The sequence below is a fragment of the Hermetia illucens genome, chromosome 3, assembly GCF_905115235.1.
Source record: "Hermetia illucens chromosome 3, iHerIll2.2.curated.20191125, whole genome shotgun sequence".
NCBI classification, from domain to species: domain Eukaryota; kingdom Metazoa; phylum Arthropoda; class Insecta; order Diptera; family Stratiomyidae; genus Hermetia; species Hermetia illucens.
The window spans coordinates 78,171,786-78,183,959 of NC_051851.1; the positions used below are offsets into that span (position 1 = coordinate 78,171,786).

At 44.5% G+C, this 12,174-nt stretch overlaps 1 protein-coding gene across 1 annotated transcript in view; it reads right to left on the reverse strand.

Moving 5' to 3' along the window:
• Window positions 1-1,012: 1,012 nt before the first annotated feature.
• The window catches only part of LOC119652529 (probable multidrug resistance-associated protein lethal(2)03659), a 36,802-nt gene continuing 25,640 nt past the window's right edge, over window positions 1,013-12,174 (reverse strand). The window contains exons 5-7 of the mRNA XM_038056730.1: window positions 2,419-2,569; window positions 1,396-2,344; window positions 1,013-1,330 (exon numbers count right to left, since the gene is read on the reverse strand). Coding sequence (XP_037912658.1) covers window positions 1,051-1,330; window positions 1,396-2,344; window positions 2,419-2,569 — 1,380 coding nt within the window. The 3' untranslated portion in view covers window positions 1,013-1,050. The remainder of the gene's footprint in view (window positions 1,331-1,395; window positions 2,345-2,418; window positions 2,570-12,174) is intronic.

Below are 12,174 nucleotides of genomic sequence, written 5' to 3' on the forward strand. Positions count from 1 at the left end.
CAGGGTGGAAACACCAAAGGCACCTGCAGCAGGGAAAGCATTGAGGATGTGATCGGCTGTGGATCTTCCCTCTCGATCGCAGTACTCGGGTCCAGCCTTTTACGATTCTACGCGCGGGATCAAACTGTTATTTTTTGTGTTTCATTTTCTGTTTTATCTCGCGAATTTACTTGCATTAGGTACGGGCGATATCTCGATGTTGGTCTGCTTTTCAGATTACGTTGCGGACCCAAGCATCGTTAGAAGAACACGTGAAGTTTCGTTAATAGACGGGTGAGGGATAGAAGGGTTGAAAGAAAGCGTCGAGAAAGATAAGATAGGCCCTAGCCTAGGAAGACCTCCACGTGGGGGCACCGAGATACGCTGTACTCGCTATGGTTTGCTGACCGTGATGCAGTAAGCGAATGTTGCAAAGGCTTACTCACGACGAGCGGGGACTCATTAGAAGTGGCAATAGATGACGAAACCTTACCAGGAGTATACTGATATCAAGGTATCCGGGATAGTCCCTGAATGTCTCGTGAAAATTCCTGTCTCAGGTCTTGCATCAACCAGTATGAAAAAACTGAGTCATCCACTCAGTATATACTGGTACCATCTCCGCCGAAACGCAACTGTTACAATAAAATTCTCCCTGGAAGGCAATTCACGATTGGCATAGCTAAGAACCTATCAACACCTAATTTTAACAAAGTCTTTATAATCCATCCAAAGCATTTTTGAGATCTATGATCGGCAGCGTGCAGTTTGCCGAAAGCCGTGGCATCCCTAGCTAGATTTGCGGGTCCTGCTACCACATCTATACACATTGTTGGAATAGTTAGTGTGAACTCCTTTTTTCACGCTGAGAGATAGTTACAATATACTATTTTAAGCTTCCTCTTCTCACTTATGATTTTTTTAAAACTGTTTTCAGGGGAAATCCTATTCTATTGCTCTGCTAAGAAATTAAAAAGAAAATAAAGGAAATTTGGTTGGGATAAAGCTCTCTGTTGTTTAAAAAACATACTAGCAGGCCAGTACTCAACATTTTCTCTTTCAAAATAAACATTATTTACAGTTATCATTTGACAATTTTCTTTCGAAGCTATTTTTGGCAATATTTTTAAGTGCCATCGATGTATTAGGGCAGCATCTTTCGACCAATTTTCGCAAGTATCCATTATTTTGACCCAACAAAATGTGTGGATGGCCAATTTCGACAACACGACCATTATCCATTACAACGATTCTGTCACTATCCATAACAGTATGCAGTCTATGGGCTATGGTCAACACTGTACAATTTTCAAACTTTGCACGGATAGTTTTCTGAATAAATTGATCAGTCCTGGAAATACAAGTAACCATTATTAATTATTCAAACGGGACTGCAAAAGCTAAGCGGCTACTTACTCTGGATCGACGTTGGCCGTTGCTTCATCTAATATTAAAATTTTATTATTCCTTAAAATAGCGCGTGCCAAGCATACTAGCTGTCTTTGTCCCATGCTGAAGTTAGACCCTCCTTCGGACATAGCATATTCGAGTCCCTCAGGCAGGTTGGAAACATATTCTTTGAGCTCAACATCCTTTAGGACTTTCCAAATTGATTCATCATCAGTAGTACCAAATGGATCCAAATTATAACGAAGTGTTCCCGAAAATAAAACTGGATCTTGGGGAATAATTGAGATATTACTCCGCAAATCATGCAGTTCCAACTGATTTGTATCTATTCCGTCAATTTCAATCACTCCATGGTTAATAGCCAGACGAAATATAGCCTGAATAATCGAAGATTTACCAGCTCCTGTCCTTCCTACTATTCCCACCTTTTCACCGCCTTTGATTGAAAAATTCAAATCTCTCAAAATGAAATCCTTATCCTCTGCGTACTTCATGCTGAAGTTGATGAATTTAATAGACCCATTTTCGGGCCAGGCTTTGTCTAATTTAGGTGCCTCAGCTATTTCCAAAGCGGTTTCTGGCCGAACCTCAGCATACTCTAGAACTCTCTCAACTGAAGTCATGTAATTCTCCACTTCAGTAGTTTGTCGGAGACCTCGTTGGCACAAACCAACCAAATTAATAGAATTCATGATAGCCAATCCAACATCACCGCTTTTGAATTGCTTTTCCATTGCAAGGAAGCTGAATGTAACGACAGCCACATACATGATGCAGACAATATCAAGCCACAGAGAGAGGGCCCTGTTTGCTGCCAGGAAGACATACCAAACTGAGGTGTGAATGTTTTCAAGAGCGTGGAATTCTTTTTCGAGAGTTTCTTCTGCGCCAAACGCTCGAATAGTTGTTAGTCCTTGGAAAGTTTGATTCGTATGCGAATATATTGGGCTTCGACCTATCAATGAGGATTTGTAATTAGTGAAAGCTATCACCAAATCTTACTCTAGTCCTTAAGGATGTATCGCTTACTTAATGATTCAACTCGCTTCAAGCTACGGGTTGTACGTATGAAAATATTGCAAATAATGTAGAAGACCACGATAATGATGATTGCTGGAATCAGCAGCCAATAATTAGCAATTGCGACGATTGTTATAATGGCAGTCATATCCATAAAGAACTGGAAAGAAATGATAATTGTAATAAAACTGGAATTTCATATGGAAATGTAAACGTAACGTAAAGCTATATTATGAACTTACAGTCAAAACAGAAGAATGGCTAATGAAAACATACGATGCGTTCCAACATAATCTCTTCTCAATGATTTTCAACTAGGACACTTCCTTCCAAAAAGTCCTCTTTGGAGCTGACAAGGGCCTGCTTAATCATTCTAAATGGAAATATGAAGAATAAAGCCTGAACTTTGGTGGTGGGACACTGGTCCTCCAATTTATTTATTTAAAAGGGTTTTAATTTTTGTGAGATTACTACCGACAAATAGGGAATCTTCAGTTTCAGACGGTTCTTTAGGACTTGATGAAAATATGAATATCTTAAGTCTGCCGTGAGAGATGAATGCGTGTGGATAGGGTCAAGTATCGCTTCACCATAGCACTCCAATCCCATGAGAAGCTAAGAGGTTTTGGCGAGAGCCGTACGTCCCCTGGAAGAAAGGAAGGGGATCGTCTTGGACCTGCCTTCAATGTCTGAACAGATACATCCCGCACTTGAGACCTTATAGGAGCCCTCGTATAGTGGCTGCAGCTGCCTCTCTGGTGGCATTAGTTCTCACCAGAACGTGTATGCAGATTTCAATGGCCCTAGGGATGTTAAGCACTGACTAACAAGCAACGCGAAAGGCAATGCCCTATGCCAATTTTCCAGCATCCTATTGGACCACCACCCTATCTCCACCGCTGGGACTCTGACCGCTGGGAGCTCTTTCTTAACGACAAGCTGCAGACGGAGAAGGATGAAGGCGAGCCTCCCGCGCCTAAAAACGGAATAAATTGTACCAACTGGTCCTCCAGGTTGGGGGTTGGGTAGGGCTGACAACCCTACACGGAAAACAACTTGTTACGAAGCCACAACAGGAGCCTCGGACAGGACGGACTTTAAAACGACGGACACGGCAACGACAACGGATAAACGATTTGCGCATTTTCTCATGGAACGTGCGCTCCCTGTACAGAGATGAAGCTGATGAGCAGCAACCCGATACCCTGTCCCAATATAGGGCTGACATAACAGCGTTACAAGAGATGCGATGGACAGGGACCGCTTTCCTGGAGAAGAACCGCTACACCGTATATTGTAGCGGTCATCCAGTAAACCATGTGCTCGGAGTAGGTTCCTTAGTCAGCCAAAAAATGAAACCTGCTGTTATCGGCTTTGAAAACATAAGCGAAAGGCTATGCAATCTGCGCTTGCGAGGCAAGTTTAGGAATATGAGCCTCATTAACGTTCACGCCCCTACAGAGGAGACTGCAGAGTCGGAGAAGGATACCTTCTATGAGGCAGTAGAACGAACCCTCGAAGCCTGCCCCAGGTATGATATCAAAATCATACTTCGGGATTTTAACATATGCATTCATTCATATTCAGGCGATACGTTGGCTCCCATAGCTTACACGAAAAAACAAATGATAACGGACTGCGGATTATTCAATTAGCAGGGTAACACGAAATGGTTGTTGGAAGCACCTGGTTTGCGCGGAAAGCGGTCCACAAACATACGTGGGCCTCTCCAGATGGGGCCACTTTCAATCAAATTGACCACGTGTTGATCGAACGCCATCACCTCTCAGCCTTGATGAATGTCAGAACATATAGGGGGGCCACTATAGACTCGGATCACTATATCGTTGGCATGGTGCTCCGAGCTCGAATAACAATACCAACTAGAATCCCCTCTGACAATCAGGTGAAAGTGAACACTGAAGCCATCCACAACACAACCCTCCGCGACACCTATAAGAGGCAAATGGATGCCGCAATAACTGCAGTCAACAGAGGACCTGGAGATGAAGTATCAACAAATGATCTTGACAATCACCTGAAGAACGTTATCATTGATACGGCCACAAACATACTTGGCCCCAGCCGCAAAAGAAGTCGGAACGGCTGGTTTGACAATGAATGTAAGCTAGCAACGGAACGGAAGAATGCCGCATACCGAGTAATGTTGTATTCTAAAAAAACGCGGCCACGCGCAGAGACTTATCATGAACTCCGTCGAGCCGAGAAGCGACTTCACAAACGGAAAAGGGAAGCCTGGTAGAACCAACAAGTATGTGAACTAGAAAAGTACAGGGAGCAACCACACCAGGCACGCAAGTTTTACCAACAAGTCAGCAGGATGAAGCCTTATACACCTCGATGCTCATCCTGCCGAGACAAAGAGGGAAATCTGATTTCCGACAGAATGGGCATATTGGAGCGATGGGTTGAGTACTTTGATGAGCTACTGAACAACCAGAACATCGGCGAGTTGGAGGTCCCGCCAACTGAAGACGACGGACAAATACTGCCACCACCAAGTTTAGGAGAAACAGTCCGTGCAATTCATCAGCTAAAAAATCATAAGTCGCCAGGAGCCGATGGAATTACAGCCGAATTGGTTAAATATGGAGGCGACCTGTTACACCAAGTGGTTCATCAACTTGTGCTCAAGGTATGAGACAGCGAATCAATGCCTGACGATTGGCAACGAGGCATTATCTGTCTTATACATAAAAAGGGAGATATCACACAGTGCAGCAATTATAGAGGTATCATGTTGCTGAGTACCATCTATAAGATATTCTCCACTATCTTGCTAGGCTGGATTGCCCCATATGCCCAGAACATCATTGGCCCATACCAAAGAGGCTTCACTCCAGGCAAATCAGCAGCAGATCAGATTTTCTCTCCGCGGCAAGCGATGGAAAAACTACTGGAATATGAACAACAGTTGCACCATCTATTCATCGACTTTAAAGCCACCTATGATAGCATAGCCAGGGTAAAACTGTACACGGCCATGAGAGAATTCGGTATCGCGACGAAACTAACAAAACTGACTAGGCTGACCCTGACCAATGTGCGAGGCCAGATAAAAGCAGCAGGATCACTCTCAATACCATTGGACATCAACAACGGTCTACGACGAGGGGATGCCCTATCATGCGTCCTCTTTAACCTTTTTTTTTTGAGGAGGTGGAAATCTTCAAAAGACACTGGCCTGGATACGCCAGCGTGTGGGATTCTTACCCACTAAAACCATCCCCGACTCCCTCCAAACCCCGTGGAACCACCGTACGGTATTACATCACGGGGCGGAGTCAGCTCATTTTAGCTTCGTCCCCTTTCGTCTCTACGCGGCGTACGTAACCGCGCTTTTCTGATCTCCTCTGCCTTTCGCAGTTTGCTATGGATAGATACGACCATGGAGTTGATCGCATCCCAGTCTTCATGACATATTACCATTCTTCGCACCAGATTCTCTGGTACAAGCACCTCTCCTAGAGTCTCCTCTAAGTCCTTCCTTTCCTCCACAAACCTTGGACAATGGAAGAATACATGCTCTGGGTCCTCTGGGACTCCATCGCAGTTTGGACAATCGGGTGAGGTATCCAGTTTAAACCTGAACAGGTACTGGCGATATCCTCCATGCGATATGCTCCATGCCCCCCCCCCCCCCCCCCATCTATCATCACTCCCAAGTATTTGATCGCAGGCTTAGAAGTGATGATATGATTCTCAATTTGAATACGGGCAAAATTTCTTTTACGGCGCTTGGTGATAAGGATCGCTTCCGTTTTTTCCTTCGCAAGTGTCAGACCAGAACTCTGAAGCCAACCCTTAACAGCTCTGATCGCTTCGCATAACTCGTATAACTCAGCATCTTCGAGATGCTTTGCGACAACAACCAGCGCTACATCATCGGCATAGCCCACCACCGTGGCTTCCTCCGGAAGGGGAAGATTAAGAACATCGTTGTACATGATGTTCCACAGCAGTGGGCCCAATACGGAGCCCTGTGGGACCCCTTGCGTCGAGAACAAGGCTGTCAAGCATTTCCTCGAATTCGGGCAGTGTCAGGCTTGGTGGGGCGTAACAGCTGTACACATATACCCCGTTTATTTTCGCCCACACAAAGCCGCTCTATGTTTGATTCCCAGTACATTGGATGGCCTGTCGACCGCATGCCCATATCGCCGTTCCACCAGACGTATCTATAACCCACACGCCACCGTGACGGTTTCTATAAGGTTCGCTAATGATCGCAATTTCCACCTCGGATTCCCAGATGGTCTGCCCGAGGAAATCTTGAGCCACCCTACAATGATTGAGGTTTATTTGAATAAACCTCATTTTTTCATTGAAGTCAGCGCCTTCCTAAATTCCGGGCATTTAGCACTTCCGGCAATATGCCGGTAATCCCGTCCCTCACTTCCTTCACATAATAAACATTTGGGCTCCCTATTGCACGCTTTGGCAATATGGCCTTTCTCCCCACACCTTCTGCATCGATCGGACCGATCAATGCCGCTGGTGCATGCCTTCGCGAAATGGCCAAACGCGAGGCACTTGAAGCACCTCTTTAAAGAAATCTGCTCTCTCAGACGGCAGACAACCCATCCGATTCGAACCTTCCCGGCCGCCAATAACTTCTGCGCGGCGTCCACTGGCAATCGCAATGTGGCCGCCTGAGTATTGCCATAGGCTTTCCGCAAACTCACAATGGACTCTTCGGCAAGTTCCTCCAGCTTAAACTGTTCCATCAAGGCAGTACAAATTTCTCCTTTGGATGTCACTTCATCGAGATCCTTGCACTGTATATAGACCTCATGTTTTTGGATCCGTACTGTGACATTCTCCCAAAGTGAGTTCTTAACCTGAGTTCGGAAGCCATCAGTTTTCCCCAAACTGGTTTCTTTCAGCTCAAACATGAGGTCACCCTTTTGGGTCCTTCGAATCTTGCTGACATTTCCACCTAGATCTTTTAGGTCGGGGTCAGCTTTGACCTTTTTCAATATCTCCGCGTAAGACAAACTTCCATTGCTGGAGATTACAATCGCTTCTGGGCGAATTCGCACCTTTGCCTTTTTCTTCGCCTTTTTCTTAACTACCTTGGTCCAATCACCTTTTTCATTCCCCTTGGATTTTGTCGAGTCGATTGCCGGAGCTCGCACTTGGGGGACCTGCTTTCTCTCTTCGGTGCCTTTAGTTCCGTTTTTCGGAACTATTTGTATGGCTTTTTTCCTCTTAGGCGCCTGTTGACTTCCCAGAGGATCCACATCTCCTTCCCGCACTCTCTTGTTTGGGGGCAGGCCGATTGCAATACGATTAGGTGTCACTTGGGTCGCTTGTGACACCGTTGGGGCAATAGATTTCGACTTACCCTTGGAATTTTGTTCCTCCTGCTGCGATTTGTTGTAGGGCACTCTAATTGCTCTGACCATATTTTTTATGGCTTGGTGGACGTTGTGCTTGTCCTTGATGAACTCAGACAGCTCCACTATTTTTGCACCAAGCTGTGTGAAGAGTAATTCCTCTGCTTCAGGGCTCTGCTCTCCATGATGATTCCTAACCAGATTGCTACTTTTAAATACTCCTTCACATTTGGCATTCATTGGCCTTCCCTTCGTTTTATCTTTTTTGATGTTTGGCATTGGCGGAGATCTCAAAGTTGACGAACTTCTTCTGAATGGGTCCTTTTCCTGGTCCTGGAGTACCTCCTGTTGCTGCTCCTCTTGAATATGTGTGGTCGATGTTGTTGCTGTTTTTGTTGTCCAACGATCTGCTTTCATTTCACCCTTCTTCGGTTTTGTTACTGGTGTCCTTGGTAGAGTGGTACTTCGCTTGAACACTTCCTTTTCCAAATCTAAAACACTTGTAGCATTAGATGCCACGGTGGCCAAGTTGTTCACCCGCTGATAATTTCTCCTATCTAGGGTCGAAAATCACAACCGATAACAGCTACGATGATGAAATCCGCGCCAGTTGTTGTCAGCCAACAGAACCTGTTTCAGCTTACAAAGACTGTTCCGCTCGAAACGTCTCACCATAGGGTCAAAGCTCTTACTGTACAAGACAATGATCTTACCAGTCCTCATATATTCCTCGGAAACTTGGGTTCTTAGCAAGAAAAATTGCGAACTCTTGGCCGCATTCGAGAGAAGAATCCTCCGAAGAATTTTTCGCACCCTACATGAGGATGGACTATTCCGTAGCCTACACAATGACGAAATATATGAGCGATACCATGACCGTCCGGTTGTGAATAAAATCCGGCTGAATAGGTTACGGTGAGCCGGTCACTTAATCCGTATGGATGAGGATGATCCAACCCGGAAAGTCTATAAGGGGCAATATCTATGGTAGAAAAAGAAGACGAGGCAGACCCTGCCTAAGATGGACGCCAGACAGCTTTTAGGGATATCGAATTGGTAGACCTCGGCGCAAAACCGGGATGTCTGGAGTTCCTTATTAAGGCAGGCCTACACCGGATACCGGTTGTTACGCCGTTGATGATGATGATGATTGGACCACAGCTGCCACGTAATTGTCTGCCGGCGTATGAAAGTTAAGAGCTTCCCGAGCTTCAAGAAGAGAGTAGCTTCGAAATATATTCCCTGGTCTACTATAACAACTATAACACTAAAACACTAGCTTATGCAGGTTAAATAAAAGTTGGCTAGGGAACGTTTTGTCGAGCTTTTGACGTAAGGCAAAAGTAAGGGACTTATTTACCGTGAACAAAGTGAACGGCCTGCCCTCAAGTTAAAAGAAAAAAGTATTCGCTATTCAGATACGTGCCTAATAGTGCCTAATTGAGTGAGATTCAACTGCTACAAGAAGAGGCCCAAGGGTCGTCAACTTCTGTTTTGTGAAAATTCCAAAAATGTAAAGTCCACTAACCGCTGCTCGATGGTCTCGAACGCCTCGATGGCTATTAGAGGAGGAGGACCTCTCGCGATTGCCTGCTTTTACACCCAGGCAGGAATAGGTTAAGGAGGGACTTGTGGTGAGCGGTTTAGGACAGGTAACGACGGTAATAGTTTGCCATGCCCAAGAGCCTTCTGTGGTTTTTTGCTGTCTTAGGCAGCCGAAATCTCGTGATCGCTTGTCCAGAAATAACCCAGAAATTTCAGCGGCGAGAAATTTACATTTTTGAATGTTGAGAAATAGACCATGGTGAAGGACTTATGACAAATTTATTAAACTTGAATTGCATTCCACTACAGCACGAATACTCTTCCCAGAAAACTACTTTAATATCAGAACCTCTTACCGACATGCAAGTCATTTGTTATCAAGTATATATGGTTGCCATAGTTCACAATATGGGGCATAGCGCCAACCATGTATACGCGCCAATATTGTCGGTTTCCCGGAATGCGCTTTGATTCCTTCCATGATTTTCCAGGAAACTTCCACTCTCCTTCACTGTAATATGCCACGTGGTTGTAGGGCAACCCAGTCATCAGTCATCCTGGGTTAGTAAGTTACTTTATATGGCATACCCCGCAATTGAATTGTCGTCCTTCCTTAATGTGTAATTTATCCACTGTCACTTCCGTTTCCTGACCAACTCACCTACGGATATTTGGGTCATACGCCGACCAACTTCGTCCTTAGCTATCGTCTTATCCCAAAATACTATGATAACATAACACGACACCGACATTAATTGATGAAAGCTTGGAGTTTGTGAGTGACAGTGATAGTCACTATCCATGTTTCAGAGGCCAATCATCAGCCGTTTTCGATAACCAAAGGTGTTAGTCGTAAAGTCAGTCCCTATCTAAGGACGTTTCGGTACCAGTATAATGTCGGAATTTGTAAGATGCTAGCCTACAAATTTTTATCCCTTTTATTTTATATGTGATTTACGTCGAGCAGAGAATATTTTGACTGTTTTCTTAAACCCCGCTAGTTGCCATCACTGTGAATTTCAAATAACGCCGACAGAGGAGAATAGTCGTGTGGGAAATCAAATGGAAGGGTTCGGTTAGTATTTTCTGAAACTGGTACTAGTTTTGACGTGAATTGTAAAGTGTGCGAGTAAGGAGTCAAAGTGTACGCACCTAAAGTGAGACAGCACTCATTTTCGGAAACTACCCAACCTAAAAATCCGAAAAAAATGTCCTCCACTGTTGTCCTTATGGAGACTGACGTTGAGAAAATACCAGGAAGCACCGCATATACACCACAGGATTTTTTCTGCCTCCATGTGTTGTGTACAAGCGATGTTGTTAATCTTCACTTGAGTACAATTTCCTTTTCGCAAAGTGACAGTTACTTGTATACCCTTCCATTCGTTTACTTTTATCCTCCACATCTGAAGCCTTAGATGCCATTCCAATTGCAGTGAAGTTAGTTTTGGATCTGCGTGTGAACTTAACATTGTCATGTTGTCAGCAAAGGTAGCTGTGGTGGTTGACCCGTTAACAGGTAACAACCGGCGGTGTAGCTAAGATACCGTACAGGACCAAGTACACTACACTACACCGAGTAACTTCTGCTCTGATCTTATATTGTTCACTAAGAACATCCTTGTATTTCGCCTGGAATCACCGCTGCGTTAAATACGATATTAACAGATTATGGAAACAACCAGGGAGTAGACGTTTTATTTTCTTAACAAGACTTGCGTGCCAAACCTTGACGAATACTTGAGCCACTTCTAGAAATACTGCTGCACAATATCTTCTGCTTTCTAGAGCATTGTTTATTTCTGATACAATCCGGTGGATTTGTTCTATTATATTGTGCTCCTTTCTAAATCCGAATTGGTGATCAGGTATAACATTGCTGTCTGCTAGAATTGGCAATAGCTTCTGGAGTAGTATTTTTCGAATATTTTCGATATTGTCGGAACAAGGCTTGTAGGTCTATACGATTTGACTTGCGTAACATCCTTCCCAGGTTTTGGAATCATTCTTATGATTGCACTCTTCCAACAATTTGGTAAATATTCGATTCTCAAGATTGCATTCAAGATATAGCCTAGTAATCTGAGCGCCATTCAATATCCGGATGGCGGCAGTTCAAATCTCACTGGTGGCGGGGAGACTTGTTATCGTGGCTGTATGTCGGATACCAGTCGACTCAGCTGTGAATTAGTACCTGAGTCAAATCAGAATAATAATCTCGGGCGAGCACCATGCTGACCACATTGCCTCCTACAGTATAGTGTAGTGTACCGAAACGGTCTTGAATGAAGTGCTCTAACACACTTCATATGGATTGTTGCGCCAACGATTATTATTATTATCCAATAAACCATGTGCCCGGAGTAGGTTTCTTAGTCAGCCAAAAAATAAAACCTGCTGTTATCGGCTTTCAAAACATAAGCGAACGGCTATGCACTCTGCGCTTGCGAGGCAAGTTTAGAAATATAAGCCTCATTAACATTCACGCCCTTACAGAGGAGACTGCAGAGTCGGAGAAGTATACCTTCTACGAGGCAGTAGAACGAACCCTCGAAGACTGTCCCAGATATGATATCAAAATCATACTTGGGAATTTTAACAGCCAAGTAGGGAAGGAGCCCGTCTTCAGGCAATACGTTGGCTCCCATAGCTTACACCAAAATACAAATGATAACGGACTGCGGATCATTCAATTAGCAGAGTCACACGAAATGGTTGTTCAAAGTACCTGTTTGCGCGGAAAGCGGTTCACAAACATACGTGGGCCTCTCCAGACGGGACCACTTTCAACCAAATTGACCATGTGTTCGAATAACAGCACCACCAAGAATCGCCTCTGACAACCAGATAAGAGTTAACA